The sequence below is a fragment of the Perkinsus marinus genome (genome assembly GCF_000006405.1).
Source record: "Perkinsus marinus ATCC 50983 genomic scaffold scf_1104296960350, whole genome shotgun sequence".
NCBI lineage: Eukaryota > Perkinsozoa > Perkinsida > Perkinsidae > Perkinsus > Perkinsus marinus.
In genome coordinates, this window is record NW_003206190.1 from 57,679 (window position 1) to 83,611 (window position 25,933).

At 49.8% G+C, this 25,933-nt stretch overlaps 6 protein-coding genes across 6 annotated transcripts; 2 read left to right on the top strand and 4 right to left on the bottom strand.

Moving 5' to 3' along the window:
- Positions 1-468: 468 nt before the first annotated feature.
- On the top strand, positions 469-1,607 carry Pmar_PMAR013233 (CGI-141 protein, putative). The gene is made up of 6 exons (XM_002772846.1): positions 469-515; positions 566-657; positions 902-983; positions 1,099-1,195; positions 1,243-1,324; positions 1,374-1,607. Exons 1-6 carry the CDS (start codon positions 497-499, stop codon positions 1,413-1,415), a joined length of 414 nt encoding a protein of 137 aa, XP_002772892.1. The 5' UTR covers positions 469-496; the 3' UTR covers positions 1,416-1,607.
- A 3,014-nt stretch (positions 1,608-4,621) lies between these two features.
- On the bottom strand, positions 4,622-6,201 carry Pmar_PMAR013234 (Heat shock 70 kDa protein, putative; the record flags this gene model as incomplete). The annotated part of the gene is made up of 9 exons (XM_002772847.1): positions 6,101-6,201; positions 5,958-6,060; positions 5,762-5,906; positions 5,572-5,716; positions 5,367-5,527; positions 5,200-5,320; positions 5,045-5,154; positions 4,821-4,997; positions 4,622-4,778 (listed from the first exon to the last, which is right to left on the bottom strand). Exons 1-9 carry the CDS (start codon positions 6,191-6,193, stop codon positions 4,622-4,624), a joined length of 1,212 nt encoding a protein of 403 aa, XP_002772893.1. The 5' UTR covers positions 6,194-6,201.
- Positions 6,202-6,278: 77 nt separating this feature from the next.
- Pmar_PMAR013235 (PCI domain-containing protein, putative) lies at positions 6,279-8,896 on the bottom strand. The gene is made up of 14 exons (XM_002772848.1): positions 8,804-8,896; positions 8,469-8,556; positions 8,278-8,417; positions 8,099-8,228; positions 7,987-8,049; positions 7,878-7,945; positions 7,750-7,831; positions 7,575-7,703; positions 7,398-7,529; positions 7,236-7,349; positions 7,126-7,186; positions 6,637-6,737; positions 6,429-6,591; positions 6,279-6,377 (listed from the first exon to the last, which is right to left on the bottom strand). Exons 1-14 carry the CDS (start codon positions 8,883-8,885, stop codon positions 6,288-6,290), a joined length of 1,443 nt encoding a protein of 480 aa, XP_002772894.1. The 5' UTR covers positions 8,886-8,896; the 3' UTR covers positions 6,279-6,287.
- Positions 8,897-9,488: 592 nt separating this feature from the next.
- Positions 9,489-14,984, bottom strand: Pmar_PMAR013236 (pyruvate:ferredoxin oxidoreductase/NADPH-cytochrome P450, putative; the record flags this gene model as incomplete). Its single annotated transcript, XM_002772849.1, has 1 exon — positions 9,489-14,984. One exon carries the CDS (start codon positions 14,982-14,984, stop codon positions 9,489-9,491), a length of 5,496 nt encoding a protein of 1,831 aa, XP_002772895.1.
- A 2,114-nt stretch (positions 14,985-17,098) lies between these two features.
- On the bottom strand, positions 17,099-22,639 carry Pmar_PMAR013237 (pyruvate:ferredoxin oxidoreductase/NADPH-cytochrome P450, putative; the record flags this gene model as incomplete). The annotated part of the gene is made up of 2 exons (XM_002772850.1): positions 17,099-22,470; positions 22,555-22,639. 2 exons carry the CDS (start codon positions 22,637-22,639, stop codon positions 17,099-17,101), a joined length of 5,457 nt encoding a protein of 1,818 aa, XP_002772896.1.
- Positions 22,640-24,135: 1,496 nt separating this feature from the next.
- Positions 24,136-24,363, top strand: Pmar_PMAR013238 (hypothetical protein; the record flags this gene model as incomplete). Its single annotated transcript, XM_002772851.1, has 1 exon — positions 24,136-24,363. One exon carries the CDS (start codon positions 24,136-24,138, stop codon positions 24,361-24,363), a length of 228 nt encoding a protein of 75 aa, XP_002772897.1.
- Between the last annotated feature and the right edge of the window lie 1,570 nt (positions 24,364-25,933).

A 25,933-nucleotide genomic window follows, 5' to 3' on the forward strand; every position in this document is an offset into this window, starting at 1 on the left:
CTCCTCAGCCTTGTAGGTCTCACAGTATCGAATGATTACGGCGATAACCCTTTTTTCATCGCGTGATGGGCTTACTAGGGGAGGAGCTCACAGGGGATGGGCTTACAGCACTCCTTATAAAATCTACCCAGTGTAGGTCCCTCATCGAATGAGCTCGCTGGCCACGAAATTCACCTGACAGTTCGTGTTGCCCGAGAGGTACCTTGCGGACCTGCATTGTTTCTTCCTTATCGCCACGTGATCGTGATTTCTGATCGAATATATATTGGGCGCGCGCTTTTTACATTTATTCTCATCGAGCAACCTCTGATTCGCAAAATTGTTGAGTTGTAGGAAAAGTGTGAAATGTGACAGTCTCTTCTATAGACTCGTAATCAGAATGAGAATGCGTATCCAAGGTTGTATCTTGGAAGATGCAAAACAGGTCCGATTTAAGGCCATGTTGTCCTCTGCAGGGTTTACCCTTTACTGTTTTATACCCCCAAACTGTCCCACTATGATTGACGACAACCGAAGTAGATTTCTCTCTCTGTCTTCCCCTCACCCACCCGGTATCTTTTCTCAGAGATCGGCATCGGGCTGTGCCTCCTGGGCCTCGTATGCTTCTTCTTGGGCGTTATATTCTTCTTCGATAGAGCATTGTTGGCTTTAGGAAATGTAGTATTGGGATCGGAACTCACCTCTGATTTTCCCCTTACCACTCCCTCGCCAACTCTCATGGATGTACAACATGCTAACGAGTACACTCTATTCGGAGTATTACTACGTATTGCATATCTTTATATGACAGCATGAATCTGTGAATGTTGTAGCCATAGGTAAATCACGGTTGGACAAAATCTCCTATAAAAACCCCCCTTCTACCTCAGTAGAGTGTACTTGAGAACTTTCTCTCGGTCAGATGGCGTTCCTTGTGGGGCTTTCGTTCTTGCTCGGTATACACAAGACGTCGCGTTTCTTCCTTCGGAAAGAAAAGGCAACAGGTAGTAGTAGTAGTAGTAGTAGTAGTAGTAGTAGTAGTAGTAGTAGTAGTAGTAGTAGTAGTAGTAGTAGTAGTAACATTCTGCGTCCCGTAGCATCGCCTCTCTCTCCCCTTAGGTTCGGTATGTTTTTTCGCTGGTTTCGCCCTGGTCATCTACGGCTATGCATTTGTCGGCTTTCTCGTGGAGGCTTACGGCTTTTGGAAATTATTTGCGTATTATTCTGCTGGTCAGTCGCATTGAAAAGACGCCTATATTTCAGAGCTTTCCTTCCCAACGTAATGCACTCACTGAAGTTGATACCGGGCGTTGGCTTCATACTCAGCGTGCCGCCTCTGAAATGGGTACTATAAGGGATTGACGCTAAGCTGTTTCGGATAATGCCGTTTTCAGGTTGCAGACTATGCTTACGATCAGCGAAGACTTCCGTTGTAAGTGCATCGTGGATTGTCACCGAGCTGGGGTGGTGATTGCAGTGTTATCGATCATCATCATCATCATCATCATCATCACTGAGGCACATTGAGCAGCGGCCCATCGTCGGCGTCCCATTATAGCTGTACATTTGTCATCCTCATCGTCGTAGTTGGTGATAGTAAGCAGCGATGCTTCGAAAGGTGGAGCAGTAGTATTACTGGGAGTCGGGTTGGTAAATTAGGAGTATCCAATGGTTGGATAGCGGAAGATTCAGAATAGGCCCAAGATAGTGCCACGGAGAATATTCGTGCTGTTTTCCGTTCTTGGAGTACAATGAATGCTATCGACGGAGTTAAGGGCACTCAACAACATCAGTGGACACTGCCGCCCCCCCAGAGGGAACGTTGGGAATCTCGACGTCTCTTTGAGTGGATGGTCGTCAGTGATGTCATTTGTGATCTCTCTGGCGAATCCGTGACAGCAGTGGCGCCTCTGAGGTGTCCCATCGTTTTTTCGGTGAGAAGGGGTAAGATTGCCGACAATTCTCTTCGCATTCAACACTGTAGGCGTCTAGTGATAGCAGGGGTTGTGTATATCCCAAGCAGGAGGTATAAAATTCCGTTATGGAGATCATATGCAGATTCTTCCGGATGAGATGATCTTTGTTGTGTTACGACCAGGGGAGGGTGCGGCCTTTCAAAGTTGGTCGTTCAGCAATGACAGTCACAAGTGCACCATTTGATCCATGGTCGTATATAGGTAGACGAGCTGCTTGGAGGAGCACCACTGAGGTTGTAGTTGTAGATAACGTGCCTGGCGTCGAGGTCATGCCCAAGTACCGGGGCCCAGCAGTTAGCCCTGCGGTTCGCCACTACCGCCAACTGCTGGCGCAGAACGAAGTGGCCTATCAACGGAGTGTGACCGGAACTCGGAGTGCTATTGAGCGACCAAGGGTTGCTCGAAAACCAGAAGGAGAGGGTTCGGCAGGGATCACTGCAGCATCGTCCTCGTCGTCGTCGTCCAGGTGATGAAGGATTCCATGACTTGATGCATGTGAAGTTCAGGCGCAGATCTAGTTCGGTGTCGCACGCCAGCTCAAAATCGTCTCGAGTGGCCAGCAGTAGATGTCCAAGTATTAGGGCGACCCTTGGGGGCTCGCGAGTAGAAGATGGGTAGCGATGAGTCATCGTCGTCGTTGAGCTGGGATCGGGCATCTTCATCGTTCAGAACGTTGAGTTCGGTGGAGTCGGCGCAGGCTGGGAAAACTCGTGAAGAACTTCGTAAGCTTAGGCATACCACTCCTCGGCCACATCCTGATTGATCAGGCCTGATAGCGGGCATCCCAACAGTAGTCGACTTCCCATATCAGTGCAGTGTGGGATGGAAACCGAGGTGAGCCCCCAAGGGTGATGAGAAGAAGTTGTTTCCGCAGAGCACCGAATCGACCAGCACAATACTCGTTCAATCCCATACGCCACACTGTGGATAAGTTCATCGTTGATGCAGCGACAGGCGAAATGCGGCAATACAAAACGAAGCGGACGACCAACTACTTGGAGGTTGGTATTCTGGGAAGTGTCCAGCGAAGTGTTGCTCTTAGGCTTCGGCATGTGACGCTGTGGCATTCAATAGGAAGAAGGGGGTTGTTGAATGGAGTGACCTGCAGCATCGTACCAACCCACGGTGGAACAGGGCGTGAGCAGTACTTGACTGGAAGTAAGAGAGAATGCTCCTATTCAGATACCACCGAGACTTTACCAAGAACGGTAGAATGTTTCACCGAATCACTGGTGGGTGGTTCGTGATTCGTCGGTTGGAATGCCTCTTGCGAACAGGTCCGATGTGCAAGATGTACGATATTGCAGCACGCAATAAGGAGCCGAACCCTCTACGTGTTGGAAGGTGAAGTGCCTTGCTTTCCCCCATGTTGGTCATCGTCGTTGTTCGTATCACTTCTGTTGCGTTTTGGGAAATAGTTGGGGGGATTGCATCAACCTGAAAGACCGTCAGACTCAATGACAACGAAACATCATAAGAGCCAACTCCCTAAAGCAGCGGATTTCTCGCACACTGTAAGCCGCTAAACTCTCGAGTGAGGGAAGTACGCTTCTGCTCAGCCAAGCAAGAACATCTCATGGGAGAGGCTGATGGCTTTTCTGAACCCAGCCCGTCTTGAACACCCTCACATAGCGCAGCGCTTAGCGCTCTTCGCTTTGTAAGTGTCTCTCCCCTAGTCGGAACAGCAACACCACCTTCTGTTTCAGTTATGGGCCATCGGACGAGGATGGATTTCTTAGGTATACAAATTTTGGACATTTCTTAGTACTTTGAGTTCTTCAGAGGTGGCTATCTTGGCCGTCACAAAGTTACTGACTTCGAGATCAATAGAATGGCGCGGGAATGCTACGAGACGGAGCTCGTGAATATTCTAAATAGGCCCAAGGTGGGTTGGAGCCTCGGAAGGGGGATGCTCACTGAGGGTCTCAGGATACGCTCATGGTCATCGTAGCGGAGCTTTTGCCGAAGGCCCTCGATCTTGAATATACGGAAAAGGACGTGGAGACACTACTGGCGCGCACTACGAGGGATTCCGACGGTCACATGCAATTTTCGGACCTCCAGCCGTAGGTGGACCGGCAGCTAGCTTGACCGCGCATCGACTTCGTTCAGTGTTATAATCAACGATTTCCAGCGGAGGCTTCGGGGGGTGATAGAGAAGTCACGCAGCTCAGCCACATCACACAGTAATGGATTGCCCTACCAGAGTGCACAGGCCAGTCGCCTGTAGGTTACGTGATGTTTCTAATGACAGCTCCCTTCTCTCAGGGCTGCAGTTAGTCGAAAAAAGAAGCTTCTGCCGAATCAGGAATTCGAGGTTTTGTCGAGCAAGCTCCACCGCGGTGCGACCCTGGTTGCCCCGTTGGAGGACCAGAATAGATCGGTATCTTTATCGGCTAATGTGAGGTCCACCAGACAGTGATGATATAATTCGTCATTCAAAGGTGCAATTGATTCGAAGGCTGGGCCCAACCCACGACCGTTGGGACCGCTACTGCGCCTTACGCCAGGGCGCTGCGCTGACTGGTCACAATCAACGCCTTGCGAAACTACGTGCTCCATGATTTATGTCTTGCAAACGATGTGTTGTTTTTTGAGTACTACTACTAACACGAAGCCAGGGAGAGGTGAAAAAAGAATAACGTGTCACTCTAGCAACAAGCGGGTTAATCGACAATATTGGCAGCCCCCAGTGCCACAAGGAGATCGGGGTCGAGCTCAGTATGGAAGCGCGGATCCGCATCCTCGAAGGCAGCATACACGGTGTCCTGTACAATAGGCATGCGACTGGCGCCTCCCGCGAAGACGACGTCAGAGACGTATCTGAAGGAGCGGCCTCAACATGAACGGTTGGTGACACCTCACTCGGGGTCTAGCATAACCAACCGCATACTGCGATGCATCGTGTCGTATATTCGGTCCAATAGTTCGCTGGCTGCCTCGGCAAACTCGTCTCGGGTGATGAGTTGACCACCACAGACAGTCGTATTCTCCCGTACTGTAAGCTCTCTTTTCACCCTCTCAGCCATCACATTCGAGTAACTGCGTTCGACAAGCTGTTGAGGTATACATTCAAGTCACGTCGGTACTGTTCAGGATGATCCGGATTCTGCCGTTTGCATTTCTGGTTGATGAGCTTGGCTAGCACTCTGTCAAAGTCCTGACCGCCCAGCTGCTGATCTCCTGATGTCGATAGGACCTGCGAATGGGCCCTCTGATGAGCATTCACAACGCTCAGACCTACGTTGATGCTGCCAGAGAATGTGGCTACTTGCAGCACTGAGACATCCAGGGTCCCTCCGCCGAGATCGAAAACCACCACAACACGAGAGCTCGCTCCACCTGACCGTTGATGAAGATTGTAACTGAAGACAGAATGACAACACTGAAGTACCTCAAAGAACGACTCACGCCACTGCTGCTGCCACTGGCTCGTCGATCAGTCTGGTGACTGTGAGACCGAGCTCCTCGTACACCCGTCGAGTAGCGTCCCTCTGAAGTTGATTGAATTCCACCGGCACGCAAATGACAACCTTCTTGGAAGCTCCCGAGCTGCCAACGATTGCTTCAACCTAGAACGAGTGTAGCAGTGGTTATAATCACCTGGAAGACCTACCGATTTGAGCAGCTCCTTCACCACTTGAACGCCCACATCCACAGGCGACACTGACAATGTACCGTTAAGCACCGAGAAGAGCACCTCATCTGTAGAGTTCGGCGACGGCACCACTTTGAATGGATGAGCATCGGAGTCGGAGGACCTGCACGTTGACTGCTGATACCAGCGAGCAACGTCGCCGTCCTACACCTCCTCAATTCCCTTCCCTATGAATCGTTTAGCATGGTAGATCGTATCCTCCAGGAACAGTTCTTGCCGTGTCACCGCGGCGTCACCGACAGCAGCAGTCCCATTCGGGAAGTAGCTTACTATTGATGGTACAAGAGGCGAGTCTGAACATGACCCAACTTCCTACAGTCTCAACAGGAGAGGGGGGCACCCACTCGTTGAATAATGGTTCACAACAGTAGGGCTGACCGATTTCTCAGCATCTGCCGGCTTTATCGCCGCTACAGAAAACGACGTACCGAGATCAATACCGACGACCTAAAGGAGTCATGATAGCAGTGGCCAGGGGGCTCCCTACGTAGCTCGGCGAGCGGTAACCAAAATGGGCGAGGACGGCTGACAGCGCTGCTATGAGCACAGCCACAACAAACACGGCCTGGGGTTCCAACATTGTGGAACAAAAAACTACTACTGGGCAGAGTAACAGTCGGCGAACGAGACATCACAACGACGTGAAACGTGAGAGGAACGTATAGTGGAGGCAATCATAACTCTCTGAGCTGCTCCCATGGGGGCTTCGGAAATGCATTACGAGTAGCGAGGACCAGAGTCCTTAGCTCATATGAGATGTAGCCCTGAACTCAGACGATCGACTGCCGAGATGGAAGTTCACAGGCATCTTCTACCTTGCAATAACCATAGAGCAGGAGCCGCGCTACAATGCCTTCAGCATAGGTATCACAGACGTGACCATCCTCATCATCTTCACTCACTCTCAAGGCCGCTGTGAGCACCGATACAGGCACTTGATTCGAGCCGTATATCGTCATAGTACGCTCCAGTAGATTCCTACTCGACACAATGTAGGCGTCTCCGGATAGGATCACCGCTCACCTGTAAACGCACCATACAAGCATGCCATCGAGGAAGAATGGTAATATCTGCCGTCCAGTGCCGGCATCGTCATCGAGGCTGAGAGCCTCCGTCCGACAACGCTGAGAGGAAGCACCTTCGTAACATCAGAGAGCCATACGATGAGAAAACGGACGTGTACTCGGTGGTCCATAGTAACCCTCATACTATCTGACCGTTTGCGAATCTCGTGAATTGCGACGAACTGTATGGTTGCTAATTTCACCGGAAGGTATTGCGGAGTGCGGGATTCGAACCAGGGCGGTCCGCACAGCAACTCAGAAACATCACTGAGAATTATCCGACGACTATGTTACAAGCGAATAGACGATACAAGAGCAGTAGAATGCCGCCCTGTTCAATACGCGATTCACTCCGACGGTATGAGTATTTGCGTCCGCGCATAGATGTACGGACGCATACACAAACATGAGCCCTGCTCGCTCCTCAAATAGCAGTGATCAACATTACTTCGTATTCTGCAAGGTTGCCCTGCCTGATGGCCCTCAACAACGGTGCCCACCGTGCCGTACTGATAAGAATCAATTCACATGCTGTCCACCTCCACCAGACACCCCTACAGCTGGTTCCTCTCGAGCAGCTCCTTCGACGGCAATATCCCCTTCCTCACCTTGCAGGGTATAAGAAGGTTCAGTATACGCTGTTTGGCATGGATGTGACCGTCCGGACAGTATCTGAGGGACCAGGAATGGCCCTCACACTGCTACGACGACAGCCCCTACTTCAGGGCGTCGTCGAGTCGATGCTCAGCATCAGGCAGACGAGACTGGAAGAGTCTATGCCGGGCCCAGAAGTACTGAGTCTTCACTCGTATGGAGTTCGGGCAGAGGCTCAGGTACCTCTCATCGACGTTCCTACCGAGGAGCATTCAACCACAGCGGTTGGAAGATCCAACCGACCTCAAGATGGGCTCCAAAGCTGCGGGTTGCTCCATGGCAGTACATATCTGCATGATCTCTACCAACACTACAAACAGACCAGGCATGAGGGCTTTGTCATAACGAGTGTCTCGACGTATTCGTATGAATCTGATCGAAGGACTCAGACGGTCATCGAGATGCACGCCAGTCCGACTCTTCTCGTAGAGCATCCAAAGCCCTCTGTTGATAGCGATGGTAATGCGAGCCGCCGCCTCCTCCGCTACTCCCCATCGGACCTTCACACACAAGTTACCGCTACAGTAGCAACGACCATCATACTACCATCATCAGCATCAGACTCCTCGCTACTACCAGACACCCTATGGTGAGAGTCGAGATACTTTGTGAACCTACTCGACACCTCCTACTATCCTCAGCACAGTCGAGATACTTCCTGGTAAACGCTGCTACTTCTTGTAATACCGGCAACAGGATCGCTATTCGATGCATGTTACTGAGGCCACAGCTTCCACTCCGGCATGCATCTATGGTTGTATTATTACTCGTCCTTCTCATCCACCTCCGCAGAGCTGCTGATGTCCGAATCACTCGGCGAGGCCATACTGCTGCTGCCACCCGCTGTGAAGCCGTTGTTAGGTCCCAACTCCCCTCGGTATACATCCGCTATCTCCCCTATGAGTGATGCCTACTACTGCCGCTAGAGCGACTCTCCGAGGCTTACGAAGGAGCTTGAGAATATGCGCTACGGCATCAGCGGCGCCTCTTCCACTGTCGAGCACAACAGCGATCCTCTTGGACGAGAGCATCGCCAACTTGACAGTGTTAACAATAAAGGAAGGGTACTCCGCGAGCTCCTGGCCGCTGAGGAGGCACGACCATCAACTTCGTTATTGGCTCGGAAGAGGCCATTACATGACGGTTTTGAGATGATAGTCCGAGTCCCTCTGAAGGCCGCCCAAACCGTGGAGGACCGCTCGCATCGCTTGTCGAGCTGCATTGCCTGACACCCAGAGCGTGGTGATACTATCATCATCGACTGAGCCGAGGGAAAATGAGTCATCCAGAGTTCCACGAGGATGCTCTTACTACAACATGACGGTGTTAACAACATGCTTGAATCCATACGAGTGCTCCCATCATCCTTCGCCCTAGGCAAACCCTCTCAAACAGGATCGTGTTAGACAATTCTCAACACATTGGTGTGTCCCAGCCTCCCTCCTGCCCCTTTTGAACGTGAAGCGTCTCACCTTGATTATTATCCTCCTCTGTTGCCCAGTCCAATGAGCTCGCCAACTGCTCTACATAGTCCGCCAGTGTCGCCTCGTCCATACCCACAGGGTCGAGGAACCGAACAAAAACCACTACGACCGACGAGTCCTCATGCGCCGGGCCTAGGGCGCCACCCGCTCAGGTGAATCCTTTCTCCAAGGCCTATACCCTATGCAAGATATGCCAGCGGTCAGATTATTGTTAAATACACTCTGTAGAGTTTTCGCCAACTCCCGACACAAATCAATTCTCAGGCAAGGAGGATATACAAACAGCCGTGTAAATTCAAGATGATACCCATAGACCTTCCCCAGTAGAAAGGATAAGTATTGACTCATCCGACTGTGACAGAGGAGAGAAGATGTATACGACTCGCTGTGCACAACCACAGTGGACTATTCCGAAGAACTAGTGAGATCCTGGCTCTATGGGTCACGGGTTCAAATCTCCCCCCAGACATTTCTCCCATCCTACTATTAACACAATAAAACGATCTTAGCAGAAAATGCCAATTTTAATGGCGGGAAAAACAGAAGTCTTCTGAGTCAGAAGTTCTGACTCTCACGCATAATAAAGCACTCGGAGAAATGAACATAAATAAATATATACTCCGATCACTTCGGTTAGGGTATGGAAAACATATACATTTACCAAGGAACGCATTTAGTACACCTCGGGGCAATAACGGTCATTCTCGGCAAGGTCTTCGAATATCTCCTTAGCCTTCTCCATGGAGACGTTCTCACCCTTAGCGATGGCACGATAGACGGCACTCCTGATGTCGTTCTCAACCTGACCAGCCTGTCCGCAAAGATAGAAGTAACCACCCTTCTTAATGAGATCCTCATAGATACGAGAGCTGTTATCATCGATCTTGTTCTGCACATAGACCTTCTCCTTCTGGTCACGCGAGAATGCGGGATGAAGCTCAGTGATGGCACCCTCCTCAACGAAGCTCTCAAGCTCGTTACCAAAGATGTAATCCTTGTTCTGATGACGGCAACCATAGAAGAGCCACATGGGACCAGTCTCGATGCCCTGACGCTTCATCCAAGCACGCTCTTGAGAGAAGGCGCGGAAGGGAGCAAGACCAGTACCAAGACCAGCCATGATCATAGGTGTCATCGGGCTCTCAGGGAACTTGAAGCTACCAGAGGTGATAGTAGCGGTAGTCTTTTGACCGGGGACGATACGCTGGATGTAATCGGTAGCAGTACCAGTCCTCCTCGCACCAGATGGAGTGGTCCAGTTAACAATCACAACAGCAAGCTCGATGGCCTTAGGACCAACGAACCTCGGGGAACTAGCAATGGAATAGAGCCTAGGCTTGGTGCAAGGAATGAGAGTGATCAGCTGATCAAGAGAAGGACGAGCACTGGTGTACTTGTTGAGAACATCAGCGAAGGTCACAGTCTCAGCAGCGAGCTTGGTGTACATATCACGACCCTTGGTATCATCGGAGTCGCCGATCAACGCTAACTCAGCCTTCTCCTTGGGATCCTCAGCAAACTTAGACAGAGACTTGTAGAAAGCCCTGTTGGGACGACCGAAGATATCCAAAGACTCCTCAAAGAGCTGTGAGATGGTACGAGGACGGAGAGCAGCAGCACGCTTGCGAGCATCAATGTTCTCGGACACAGGGGTGATCTTGACCATCTCCGTGGGGTTGAGACCATAAGACTGAAGGAAGGCACTAACTCTGCCAGCTTCGTTCATGGGGTGGATGTTGAGGACATCACCAAGAAGGTAGGGAAGATCCTGACCATCCTCCAATTCGAAGCGCAAATGACGAATATCCCTCTCGTAGTCGCTGGGGGTAAGACGATCGTTCTTCGTCAAACCAAGCTGAATAGTTTGAGGAGGCATGATCCTCTCGTAAGGAGCAACCACGGCTTCGTCAGAGTCGAGCTCACGGACCTCGAACTGAGAGTCGGGAATGGATCCGTCATCAACAGGCTCAGGAGCATTCACAGACTTCCAGTAACTCGGCATCCAATCCTCGAAGGCAGTCTCATACTTGTCATCATCCTGATCGTTACCAAGACCGATAGCAACAGTTCTCTCACCGCCCAACTGAGCGAACAGATCGTCGATTCTCTTGCCAGCAGTGCAGAAGTGATGATAACTTGAATCACCCAAGGCGAAGACGCTGTATTGGACACCGTCCAACAAATGAGCATTGGAGTTGTCCTTAACAGCAGATTGCAATTGCGAAGTGAAGTCAAGAGCAGTCCTAGGAGTGGTACCCTCGCCAGTGGTAGAGCAGAGGACCATAAGGTTCTTGTTTTCAGGGAGTTCGCTGACGTCCATCTCATCACACTGCATCACCTTCACAGCATAACCACGCTGACGGGCCAACTCAGCAACACGATAAGACAAGGCCTCGGCAGTACCGGTCTCGGTACCATATAGAAGAGTCAGCGGCACACCATCAGAGATGTTACTATCCTGACCCAAGGCAGCCCACCTTTGGTACTTGCTGTAACGTTCACGGACCCAAGCGTCAAGCTGAGAACTGTACTGCTTGTACAAATCAGCATCACGCTTCTTCAAAGCACCGAAACGCATCTCGTTGCTGATAACGGCATCCACATTCTTAGTAAGCCTCTTAGTATCAAGAACGAAGGGGTTCTTGCCCAACCTCTTTAACATCGGGTTGTAACGGTATAGCGGGAAGTAGCCAGAAGCAGCAACGGTTGCCTGATGCTGCATAGTGTGAGTCATACCATCAAGATTCTTATGCTCAATGCAGGGAGAATAGGCGACGATAACAGAACAACCATCGTAATCCTCAGCCTCAGAGAAAGCCTTCAAGGTCTGCTGATAGTTGGCGCCCATGGAAACACTGGCGACGTACACAGTACCATAGTCCATGGCCATCTCCGCCAAGTTCTTCTTCTCGACATCGTGACCCATAGTAGCGAACTTGGCAACAGCACCAATGGGAGTAGCCTTGGACTTCTGACCACCAGTGTTGGAGTAGGCCTCAGTATCCAAAACCAGAACGTTCAAATCCTGACCGGAAGCAATGACGTGATCGAGTCCACCGTAGCCGATATCATAACCCCAACCATCACCACCGATGATCCAGTTAGAGATCTTAGGGAGCAAGTCGGACACGTCCAAGATATCCTGAATAGCAGGATCCTTGCTAGCCTCAGCCTTCAGAAGAGGTGGAAGGGACTTGGAAAGAGCGGCGCAAACCGCAGGATTCCTGAAGTTCTCAACCCACTCGTTCAACTGAGTGTACAACTCAGGCGAGAGAGGAGTATCCCTGCCCTCGAGGAGCATCTCCTGAACACGGACCTTAAGAGCCTTACGGCGAACGGCAGTGGTCACAGCCATACCCATACCGTACTCGGCAGCATCTTCGAACAGACTGTTAGCCCAGGCAGGACCAGTACCATCACGCCTCGCGGCGAAAGGAGTAGAGCCGTAAGGAGCACCCCAGATACTAGAGCAACCAGTGGCGTTAGCAATCATCATGCGGTCACCGAACATTTGGGTAAGAAGGCGAACATAAGGAGTTTCACCACAACCAGCGCAGGCACCGTGGAACTCTAGCAGAGGCTGATAGAACTGACTACCCTTGAGGGTGGTATTATCGAACCTCGAGGAGCGATCGGGAAGGCTCACAGCATACTCCCAGTTCTGAGACTCGGCCTCCTTGAAATCACTCAAATGCTCCATTCTCAGAGCATCGTCAGGGCAGGCGTTGACGCAGACTTCACAGCCAGTGCAATCCAAGGGAGAGACCTGAATCCTGTAATGAAGACCGGCAACCTCGGCACCACCCTTGGCCTTGCGAGTATCGAAAGTGCTCGGCTTGGCATCATCCTCAGCTTGAGACAACAAGAAGGGTCTGATGCAAGCATGAGGGCACGACATAGCGCAGATATTGCAGTGAGTGCACTTGTCCATATCCACAATAGGGATCATCAGAGCAACGCCACGCTTCTCGACCTTAGCGGTTCCAAGAGGGACCTTACCGCCAACAAGCTCATCATTGGCGAAAGCACTAACCGGAATATCATCACCTTGGAGAAGAGCAATAGGACCCTGAATACTCTGAGTAAAGCTCGGCTTGTTGATAGCACTCTTATCCTTAGCCAAGTTACCAAGAGCGTTATGGTAGGTTTGCTCATAATGGAGCATACTGTCCGAAAGATTCTTCCACTCAGCGGGAACCTTGATCTCAGTGATTGCATCAAGAGCCTTGTCAATCATCTCGTAGTTCTTCTGGACAACAGCCTCACCACGATGACCATAACTCTTCCTAATGGTATTCTTGTACAAACCAATGCACTCCTTGAAGTCCATCACGTTAGCCAGCTTGAAGAAAGCGGACTGCATAACAACATTGATCATACGGCCCATACCGCACTCCTGAGCAACCTTGAAGGCATCGACGTTGAAGACCTTAGCATTCTTATCAGCGAGGGACTTACGAACACCAGCGGGGACGTGCTTGTTCCACTCTTCCACCGTAGTGAAAGGTGAGTTCAAGCAGAAGGTACCATTGTCCTTGAGATGTTCGGTCATACGATACATGTCCAAGTAGGTGGGGTTATGGCATCCGACATAATCAGCCTTGTTGACGGAATAATAGGACTTGATAGGCTCAGGACCAAACCTCAGATGAGACATAGTCAAACCACCAGCCTTCTGTGAACCATAAGCGAAGTATGCCTGGACATAGAGGTCGGTGTTATCACCAATGATCTTGGTGGCGTTCTTGTTGGCACCAACAGTACCATCTGAACCATAGCCGTAGATGAGGCACTCAACGGTCTTAGGGTGAGACACGTTGATCTCATCAGTAAGAGGAAGAGACCTGTGAGTCACATCATCCTCGATCCCCACAGAGAAGTGATCCTTGGGGTATTGAGCATAAAGATTGTCAGCAACAGCGGCAACACACTTGGGAGTGAACTCCTTCTGTCCGAGACCCCAACGGCCACCGATCACCTTGATGTTTGAGCGGTTAGACTCCTGAATAGTACTGGCAACATCCAAGTAAAGAGGCTCTCCAAGGGAACCAGGCTCCTTAGTCCTATCAAGGACGGCAATGCGCTTAACAGACTGGGGCAACGCCTTGAGGAAGTCTTCAGCAGACCAAGGACGATAAAGACGGGGCTTCAATACACCGACCTTCTTGCCTTGCGAGTTGACGAATGGTAGGGACTCTTCGATAACACTAGCACCAGAACCCAGGATGACAATTGCAGCCTCAGCATCTTTCGGGCCAGTCCACTGGAAGAGATCGTAATGACGACCAGTAACAGCGCCAACACGATCCATCTCCTCCTTAACGATCTCAGGCGTCTTGTCGTAGAAAGCGTTAGAAGCCTCAAACTGTTGGAAGTAAACATCAGGGTTCTCGTTAGTGCCACGGACATAAGGGCGAGTGGGGTTGAGGGCTCTAGCACGATGAGCATTTAGTGCCTTCCTATCAATCATCCTTCTCATTTGATTGTAGGGCAGAGTATCAACCTTCTCAATGCAATGGGACAAGCGGAAACCATCAAAGAAACTAACGAATGGCACTCTAGCTCTGAGAGTAGCCAAGTGAGATACGAGAGCCATATCATGGCACTCCTGGACAGTATCGGCATCAATCATGGCGAAACCGGTCTGACGAACAGCCATGACATCCTGATGGTCACCAAAAATGGATAAGGCCTGACCAGCAACAGCACGTGCGGCCACATGCATAACGCAAGGGAGAAGTTCACCAGCTATTTTGTACATGTTGGGAACCATAAGGAGGAGACCTTGACTGGCAGTATAAGTAGTCGCCAACGAACCAGCAGCCAAAGCACCGTGAAGGGCACCGGCAGCACCAGCTTCGGACTGCATCTGAGTGATCTTGGGAACATCACCAAAAGCATTCTTAACACCGAGCGCTGACCACTGCTCAGCGAGCTCGGCAGCAGGGGACGAGGGCGTAATGGGGTAGATGTAGGCGGTATCCATCATAGCATAGGACACATGGCACACAGCAGTGCAACCATCCATGGTCTGCCACTGACCGCCACTGGGGGAAGCCTTCCCAGCAAAATGCCTCGAGCTACCAGTAATGGCACCAGCCTGGGCGGGTATAGCAAGACTACGAGCAGTTACCGCAAGAGAGCGGCCATGATTTAAAGTCGACAACATTAGCAAAACAGGATATCAAAAACTAAAACGGAATAGTACGAAAGACATCGTAGAACATACGATTATCTGACTTTCTACAACATGACAAGTACGTTACGACTGAGCCCAGAAAGTCTTCAACTAATCTTTGTGTTAGCTGAAAGCTACTTGTCCCGTAAACTCGTATCTTTGGTCGACACAACGACGACAGAACACTTTTCTTAGCTGATAGTCTTCACCACATCAAGGACAAGGGGATACTATGAACTGACTCATGCTCAATGATTTCATATAAAAGGGACAAGTGGTAAGTGTCCTCGATCTACAACTCTCATCAGTTCTACATCGCAAACACGCGCTCATTTCGCATTGAGTAAAACCGATTCCATCGGGTGGGGCGCCTTTGCCACTACCAAGAGATGTGCCATCAGACAATCAACTTCGCGAGAGCACCCGATACGGAGATCAACTTCGTTATCACGACCCAAGCAACTTCCATGTCCACGAGTTGTGAGGATTAATTTCGCTGTTAGTGAGCCCGAGTCCGCTTGCGGCAGATATACCAGTCCAGAGCTCCACAATACGGCGTGACTGCTGCCGTCTACTGGAGGTGAGACACCTTGTGAATCGGAGTGAGCTGAGCACCTTAGATTTCCGCGATGGTTACAGAAACGCCGGTTTTGACTACAAACCAATGACATGGTACGAGCGACATGATTGAACATACGGTTATCTAACCTCCTATAACATGAGGCCTGATCCTCCAGAGTCTTGAACCAGTGATCTTCGTGCTAGCTGAAGGACACTTGCCTCGTGAAATCTTCTGTCGACACCACAATAAGAGAAATACATGCTTAGCAGGTATTCCGGCCCTCACTAACATCAAGGAGATATCATCAATCGACGTTGTAAGGTTCGAAGTATGTTCGCGCTCGATGAATTCATATAAAAGAGACAAGTGCTCAGTGTACTCTACTTTTAACTTCTATCAGTTCTGCATCACAACCGCTACACCTTTTGAAGGCCTATTGTTCATCCAGTGGAGTCTATTCTAGCCGGCGGGGCGCCTATGCCACTACCACAAGATATGCCATGAGACAACCAGCGTCGCGAGGGCACTTAATAGGGGGATCAACCTTCTCTGCACGACCAAAGAAACTTCAATTTCGACGAATTGTAGCAATCAATTTCGCTCGGGGCAGATATGCCACAGCTAAACCGGCGGCTATGTTGCATCCATCATGGAAATTTAATAGGTTCAGCTCCCTCAGACTCACAAGGCTTCTCGCCTCCAGTAGACAGCAGCAATCACACCGCGTTGAATTTCTGAGGTGGCATATCTGCCCCAAGCAAAATCCATCTCACTAACACCGGAGTTATTTTCTACAAATTGAAGTTACTTTTGTCGTACACACAAAGTTGATCTTCCTATCGCGTGCTCCCATAAAACTGGGTGTACTAGAAGCATATCTTGGAGAGATGGAATGGGCGCGCCGCCCGATGGGATCGATTTCACTAAAAGCGAAGTCAATTTTCGAAAAGACGGTCAAAACTCAACTGTGGAGAGATGAGCAGCAAATCAAGTCAATCCGATCTCGTTACACCTACAAAATCACGATCGACTCCCAAGATTAACTTATTCGCGGAAACTAATGTAGGTATCTATGATGACATATACGAGTCTTCGTTCTAGAAACCCAACCGGCCCAATAGAATGTACTAATCAGCACAACACAAGACCTTTCGTTTCGAGTAGAAAGTAGTAACATTCTGAGGAGAAACAGTGTGAAGAATCGCACACGAGATGATTATGTTAATCTATACAGCCCCAGACAATCCTCCAGCAAAGGGCAAAGTGACCCTGAACACCCGCGGAGTAGCATTTGAAGATGCTTGAAATATTCTGAAGCCACTTAACAGAGGCTGCGAACAACTGTGGACAAGTACGATAAAATGTACGTTATCAAACCGATTAAGGCAGAAAGATTTTGGAACTGGGATTATCTCCCAAATAATATTACACCGAGCTAATAAGCCTCTATTCTGCTCCTACATGTATCATGCATGGCGAAGCAAACCACACAAACACAGTTACATCGATAAGATGGCTCATGCTCGATACATTACAATCGTACTTAGTATACTTCAGGGCAGTAACGTCCTTCCTCAGCAAGCTTTTCGAACATCTCCTTAGCCTTCTCGATTGAGATACCTTCACCAGCAGCGATAGCACGGTAAATAGCGGTCTTAATGTCCAACTCGACTTGACCAGCCTGTCCGCAAAGATAGAAGTAACCACCCTTCTTGATGAGGTCCTCATAGACACGAGAGCTGTTATCATCGATCTTGTTCTGCACATAGACCTTCTCCTTCTGGTCACGCGAGAATGCGGGATGAAGCTCAGTGATGGCACCCTCCTCAACGAAGCTCTCGAGCTCGTTACCAAAGATGTAGTCCTTGTTCTGATGACGGCAACCATAGAAGAGCCACATGGGACCAGTCTCGATGCCTTGACGCTTCATCCAAGCACGCTCTTGAGAGAAGGCGCGGAAGGGAGCAAGACCAGTACCAAGACCAGCCATGATCATAGGTGTCATCGGGCTCTCAGGGAACTTGAAACTACCAGATGTAACGGTAGCGGTAACCTTGTAACCAGGAGCGATGCGCTGAATGTACTCCGTGGAAGTACCAGTTCTCTTGACACCAGAGGGAGTAGTCCAATTGAGAATCACAACAGCAAGCTCGATGGCCTTAGGACCAACGAACCTCGGGGAACTAGCAATGGAATAGAGCCTAGGCTTGGTGCAAGGGATGAGAGTGATCAACTGATCAAGAGAAGGACGAGCACTGGTGTACTTATTGAGAACATCAGCGAAGGTCACAGTCTCAGCAGCGAGCTTGGTGTACATATCACGACCCTTGGTATCATCGGAGTCGCCGATCAACGCCAACTCAGCCTTCTCCTTGGGATCCTCAGCGAACTTAGACAGAGACTTGTAGAAAGCCCTGTTGGGACGACCGAAGATATCCAAAGACTCCTCGAAGAGCTGTGAGATGGTACGAGGACGGAGAGCAGCAGCACGCTTGCGAGCATCAATATTCTCGGACACAGGGGTGATCTTGACCATCTCCGTGGGGTTGAGACCATAAGACTGAAGGAAGGCACTAACCCTGCCAGCCTCGTTCATGGGGTGAATGTTGAGGACATCACCAAGAAGGTAGGGAAGATCCTGACCATCCTCCAATTCGAAGCGCAAATGACGAATATCCCTCTCGTAGTCGCTGGGGGTAAGACGATCGTTCTTCGTCAAACCAAGCTGAATAGTTTGAGGAGGCATGATCCTCTCGTAAGGAGCAACCACGGCTTCGTCAGAGTCGAGCTCACGGACCTCGAACTGAGAGTCGGGAATGGATCCGTCATCAACAGGCTCAGGAGCATTCACAGACTTCCAGTAACTCGGCATCCAGTCCTCGAAGGCAGTCTCATACTTGTCATCATCCTGATCGTTACCAAGACCGATAGCAACAGTTCTCTCACCGCCCAACTGAGCGAACAGATCGTCGATTCTCTTGCCAGCAGTGCAGAAGTGATGATAACTTGAATCACCCAAGGCGAAGACGCTGTATTGGACACCGTCCAACAAATGAGCATTGGAGTTGTCCTTAACAGCAGATTGCAATTGCGAAGTGAAGTCAAGAGCAGTCCTAGGAGTGGTACCCTCCCCAGTGGTAGAACAGAGGACCATAAGGTTCTTATGCTCAGGGAGCTCGCTGACGTCCATCTCGTCACACTGCATCACCTTCACAGCATAACCACGCTGACGGGCCAACTCAGCAACACGATAAGACAAGGCCTCGGCAGTACCGGTCTCGGTACCATATAGAAGAGTCAGCGGCACACCCTCAGAGATCTCCTCTCCAGCGGCGGCCCATCCACGGTACTTCTGGTATCGAGCACCGACCCACTGAGTCATCTCCTTCATACAAGCATTGTACTTATCAGCATCACGCTTCTTCAGAGCACCGAAACGCATCTCATGAGTGATGACATCGTCAACGCTGAGAGTAAGCTTCTTAGTATCGAGAAGGAAGGGGTTCTTGCCCATGTGCTTCAAAGCTGGGTTGTAACGGAACAGAGGGAAGTAGCCAGAGTTGGCGACAGTGTACTGATGCTGCATAGTGTGACTCATACCATCGATATTCTTATGCTCAATGCAAGGTGCATATGCAACAACCAGAGAGGAGCCCTCATAAGCCTCAGCCTCAGAGAAAGCCTTCAAGGTCTGCTGATAGTTGGCGCCCATGGAAACACTGGCGACGTACACAGTGCCATAAGACATAGCCATCTCAGTGAGATTCTTCTTCTCGACATCGTGACCCATAGTGGCGAACTTGGCAACAGCACCAATAGGAGTGGACTTGGACTTCTGACCACCAGTGTTGGAGTAGGCCTCAGTATCCAAAACCAGAACGTTCAAATCCTGACCGGAAGCCAAGACATGATCGAGTCCACCGTAACCGATATCATAACTCCAGCCATCACCACCGATGATCCAGTTAGAGATCTTGGGGAGCAGGTCGGACATGCCAAGGAGCTCCTCGATAGCAGAATCGTTGCTAGCCTCAGCGGCAAGGAGCTTAGGAATGGACTTGGAGAGAGCATCGCAGACCTTGGGATTGCTGAAGTTCTCAACCCACTGGTTCAACTGAGTGTACAACTCAGGCGACATCGGACTATCCCTGCCCTCGAGGAGCATCTCCTGAACACGAGCCTTAAGAGCCTTACGACGAACGGCAGTGGTCACAGCCATACCCATACCGAACTCGGCGGCATCTTCGAACAGACTGTTAGCCCAGGCGGGACCACGTCCATCAGGAGTGGTAGCGTAAGGAGTAGAACCGTAAGGAGCACCCCAGATACTAGAGCAACCAGTGGCGTTAGCAATCATCATGCGGTCACCGAACATTTGGGTAAGAAGACGAACATAAGGAGTTTCACCACAACCAGCGCAGGCACCGTGGAACTCTAGCAGAGGCTGATGGAACTGACTACCCCTCAGAGAGGTGGTATCAAACCTCGCAGAGCGATCAGGAAGACCCATAGCATACTCCCAGTTCTTGCCTGAGGTCTCTATCACATCGGCCAAATGCTTCATAGAAAGAGCATCATCAGGGCAGGCGTTGACACAGACTTCACAACCAGTGCAGTCATAAGGAGAGACCTGGATCCTGTAGTGAAGACCGGCAACCTCGGCACCACCCTTGGCGGCTCTAGTATCAAAGGCAGCAGGCTTGTTATCAACCTCATACTGGGAGAGAAGGAATGGCCTGATGACAGCGTGAGGGCATGCCATGGAACAAGTATTGCACTGAGTGCACTTGTCCATATCAACCTCGGGCACCTCGAGAGCAACACCACGCTTCTCAACCTTAGAGGTTCCTAGAGGGACCTTACCGCCAACCAACTCATCAGAGGCGAAAGCACTGACAGGAATATCATCACCCTTGAGAAGAGCGATAGGGGCCTGAATATTCTTGGTGAACTCAGCGGTGTTCATATGGTATGCCTCGTCCTTAGCCAGCATTCCGATAGCGTTATCGTAGGTCTGCTCGTAGTTGAGCATGCGGTCAGAGAGATTCTTCCACTCAGCGGGAACGTTGATCTCAGTGATTGCATCAAGAGCCTTGTCAATCATCTCGTAGTTCTTCTGGACAACAGCCTCGCCACGATGACCATAACTCTTCCTAATGGTATTCTTGTACAGTTCGATACTCTCTTCAAAGCCCATAACCTTGGAGAGCTTGAAGAAGGCGGACTGCATAACAACATTGATCATACGGCCCATACCACACTCCTGAGCAACCTTGAAAGCATCGACGTTGAAGACCTTAGCATTCTTATCAGCGAGGGCCTTACGAACACCAGCGGGGACGTGCTTGTTCCACTCTTCCACTGAATCGAAAGGAGAGTTTAAGCAGAAGGTACCGCCCTGCTTAAGGTGCTCGGTCATACGATACATCTCGAGATAAGTGGGGTTATGGCATCCGACATAATCAGCGTGCTGAACTGAGTAATAGGACTTGATAGGCTCAGGACCAAACCTCAGATGAGACATAGTCAAACCACCAGCCTTCTGTGAACCATAAGCGAAGTATGCCTGGACATAGAGGTCGGTGTTATCACCAATGATCTTGGTAGCGTTCTTGTTGGCACCAACAGTACCATCTGAACCATAACCGTAGATGAGGCACTCAACGGTCTTGGGGTGAGACACGTTGATCTCATCAGTAAGAGGAAGAGACCGGTGAGTCACATCATCCTCGATCCCCACAGTGAAGTGATCCTTGGGGTATTGAGCATAAAGATTGTCAGCAACAGCAGCAACACACTTGGGAGTGAACTCCTTCTGTCCGAGACCCCAGCGGCCACCGATCACCTTGATGTTCGAGCGGTTAGACTCCTGAATAGTACTGGCAACATCCAAGTAAAGAGGCTCTCCAAGGGAACCAGGCTCCTTAGTCCTATCAAGGACGGCAATGCGCTTAACAGACTGGGGCAACGCCTTGAGGAAGTCTTCAGCAGACCAAGGACGATAGAGACGGGGCTTCAATACACCGACCTTCTTGCCCTGTGCGTTGAGAGTCGGCAAAGTCTCCTCAACCACACTAGCGCCAGAGCCAAGAACGACGATGGCAGTGTCGGCATCTTGAGGACCAGTCCACTGGAAGAGGTCATAGTGACGACCAGTAACAGCGCCAACCCGGTTCATCTCCTCCTTAACGATCTGGGGAACCCTATCATAGAATGCATTAGATGCTTCAAACTGCTGAAAATATACGTCAGGGTTCTGGTTAGTGCCGCGAACGTAGGGGCGATTGGGGTTAAGAGCACGGGAACGGTGGTCATTGAGGGCCTTCATGTCTATCAGCTTGCGCATGTCGTTGTAAGGCATGGTGTCAATCTTCTCGATACAGTGGGAAAGGCGGAAGCCATCGAAGAAATTGACGAAGGGCACACGAGCACGAAGGGTGGCCAAGTGGGCAATGAGAGCCATATCGTGCGACTCCTGCACAGTGTCAGAGTTGATCATGGCGAAACCGGTCTGACGAACGGCCATGACATCCTGATGATCACCGAAAATGGACAGGGACTGACCAGCAAGGGCTCTGGCGGCCACATGCATAACGCAAGGGAGAAGTTCACCAGCTATTTTGTACATGTTGGGAACCATAAGGAGGAGACCTTGACTGGCAGTATAAGTAGTCGCCAACGAACCAGCAGCCAAAGCACCGTGAAGGGCACCAGCAGCACCAGCTTCGGACTGCATCTGCGTGATCTTCACAACATCGCCGAAGGCATTCTTAACTCCGAGCTCTGACCACTGCTCAGCGAGCTCAGCAGCAGGGGACGAGGGAGTAATAGGGAAGATGTAGGAGGTATCCGTCATAGCATAGGACACATGACAGGTCGCAGTGCAGCCATCAACAGCCTGCCACTGACCTCCACCTGAAAGAAACAACACAGATCAGACAGGAGTCAAGGAACTCGAAGACTAGCACAGGTATCACTCTACTCACGAGCTCAAATTACTTGGTGTAGTTTTTCCAGCGAAGTGCCTGGAGGCGGTTGCAGCTACGGCACTCTGGGACGGTCTGATGGCACTGCGGGCTGCCATCGCCGCAGAACGACTATGATTCATAGTCGACAGCATTGCTTTACAAAGGGAATGCCAACTGATAGTAACAGTAGCGGTAAGTATCGCACTCCTCTCGGTGTACCCTCGTACCGATAGATTCGCATGAAGAACAAACGAACTCCATCCCTAACCCTAACGGCACAGCTTCTTAGCTAACACACAAAAGGAGACAGTTCCCTACAACCACATCGAATATTTTCTGATGTATACCTCTCCTTTCTGAATCTCTTGACTTGCTGTCTTCGTCCATCTTAACTTGAATACTCCTATACTCTTTACGGTTCACCCAGGCGGGTTACTTACAACACAACAGCAAATACCCCCACTTTGTTAGCTCTTCGGGGAATGGGAAATATGTCACTTTAACGGAGTAAAACGAAATATCAACACATAATACAAACAAGTCCATGAGCATACACCAAATGTGAGGCAGTATATGCTGACAAATTCCCCGGCTTCTTTAGCGGAAGATACTCACAGCTTTAAGATTCACAGCGTCAACACAAAATGTGTGTAAAATTTCCCGCCGTCACAACGAAGAAAGTGCGCATCTCCATACCGTGAAATCGTTTGAGTCATGACCCAATGTATTCGGTGGTTGGGTGTGCGCACTTGGATAGGATGAAGTTCATAAGTAATCAACAACCGAACCGTCAAGACTTTTGATACCCCTCAAACTGAATCCAGCACCAAATTCCTGACGCTGGCACTAAACGCCCTAAAATGCCAGTCTAACAGGGAGAGCGCGCGACTTTCATGCGGATGACCCAGGTTCAAATCCCAACAAGATTAAAATTTTCAATATGTATCTTCTGGAATTAAATATTGATGTCTCTGTCAGTCAAGTGATACGTACGTCTACTATTATTCGTTAGTCGGCTTACTGGAGGTTTTGCTTTGCGTTAGTTAGACGCTTTGTCCGACATTTACGAGTATTATCAAGTTCCGTACTGGGACAATATTCGCCTTCTGTAGTTTAGAGTCTCTCTTCCGACACCTTGAAACACTTCGCTAAACGCAACAATCAACAAATTCAGATGGGGTCACTGTAACATGGATAGAAACTACGAGCGAACATGCGGTTATGCGAGTTCAGCTATAATCACATAGGACGCTTTCTTCGATACATGGGTGAGTTCAGCGGCTCGACTTCAACTGCCAGTAAGAGAGTGTTTATTAGCAGAAGCCCGCGTCCCACATACTCCTGGCACCCAGGACCTGGAGTACGTTACTTTGCAGGAGATAAACTGGCATTCACAATTCATACCTAAATATAATGATCGGCTGATTGCCTCTCACAAACAATCTTAAATGGTGAAACACCTGTCGGGATTGCCAGTCAGGAAGGTACTTCAACATGATTGAAACACCGTCGAGCCAGCAGTCCTCATTGGATCAATCGAGTGAGACATGAGCCGGGAGCAGACAGTCTGTCCGCCAGAGACCATCTTGTTAGCTTTGCCATAATCGTCAAAATGCAAACACGTGCCGTTGCCGGAAAGACGCTTCAGAAACCAGAGAGATATCGTCAAGAACAGCCGGAAGCAGATCCGAACACGAAGGCGATGAAGGTGAAAGCGGAGACCAAGGGGAAAGCCAAGGTGAAGGCGAAGGCCAAACCAACACCCAAGGGTAAATACTTCACCTGTCTTTCAGAGTTCACCTCTCTCAGGTGTTTCATATGTAAATATAAGAAAGCCTGAACCAGCAGCAGATGCTGGCGTTACCAGTAGAATGAGAAGCCTTACCTCCATCATCGACGAGGTCGCTACATCTGCTAAACGTGCTAAGAGCATGAAGCAACTCTCGGTGTCAACTTGACACTGTCAAGTAAAGCACCGACGGCTACATCTAGCCTGTCCAAATCGATTAACCATCGTTCCAACATTACCCCAATTGTGGAGACACAAGTCGTTACCGAACCGGTTCCATATCTTCCTTTACCTGCTTCATCATCAAGTTACGTTGAGAAGATTACTCTCCCGAACGATTCGACTTCGAATCCATTGGGCGGGATGAGCCATACCGTCTTGGCTCCTCCATCAGTTGAGTCTACAGGTCTGAGGCAGAAGAGAAACGGGAGGCATGCAAGCAATGGCCATGCATCGACAACGTTACTTAGTGAAGTCCCTTCTGCTATTACTGGCAAAAATCGTTCGGAACAAACCGTTAATGGCTTTGGAGAGGTCTGCATACCAAAACCTGTCATAGGAGAGGAGGTAAACGGGCATGAGCAGTGACTTCTGATATGTGTGCTTCAGGTTTCTCAACTCTCTCCCAATTCAATACGCCCAAGGCATAACTCCTACCCAGTACGATGATTCTCCCTGTAGACTTACTAATGCTGATGACATCACCTGAGCAGTTACACCAGGTATCTATAATCACATCATAGTCCACCCTTCGGAAGACACAAGTAGGATATACACTATCTCAAAGTCATTGACAGTGCTGGAATATGTGTTCGCGTTTCTCAGCAGAGCTTAGAAAAGCGCGCACCTTTTATACAAGTTTACATACGAATTTTGCTACAAGTGTGCAGGAAAACAATAAGAATTTCCCAACATTTCCTCAGATTTTCTCTAATATTACTAACACATGTAGTTGACCATGTGCATATTCTCCCACACTGGTCATTGCTGAGTCATAGAACACTGAGACTAATCCCCGAATATCCGGCTCGATCGAGCCGACTGGCTAAAAACCACAAACACGGTGAAATTTGATCGTTAAGAGACCTGAAAACCGTGTGTACTTATTAGTTATTAATCAATGATTACGCTAATTTCAGGGTATCTATTTTATTCACTGGCAACCCCAGTATGGGATCACTTGACATCCAGAAAAATTTTCTTGGGAATGTAGAGAAGTGGTAATTTCCCGCTCCCTCACTCATCGGACGCTCCTCCAACCAATGCAGCAGACCCGAACAAACTCATCCAGCACCCCTCTAACTCTCGCAATCCTCCACAATCAGCGCTTTTGCCACAAAACCAACCGCACAGGTTAAAGTCGCCTATGTGTGTCTGACACGCACAAGTTGTGCGGCACAATCGTATACACGAATTTCCTACACTTTTGCTCAACATATGATTCACAGACTGGCCCCGATTGCACCGGGTTCACAGTTTCGCCGCCGTAGACAATAGTAGTAGTAGGTTGCCGTACTTAAGTTTAGTAGCTACGTAGGAACCAACCAACACATCTTACTATAACAATATACTAGTCAATGACTAGGTTTTGTTTCACTTGTCTAGGAGGATGACTAGCAGT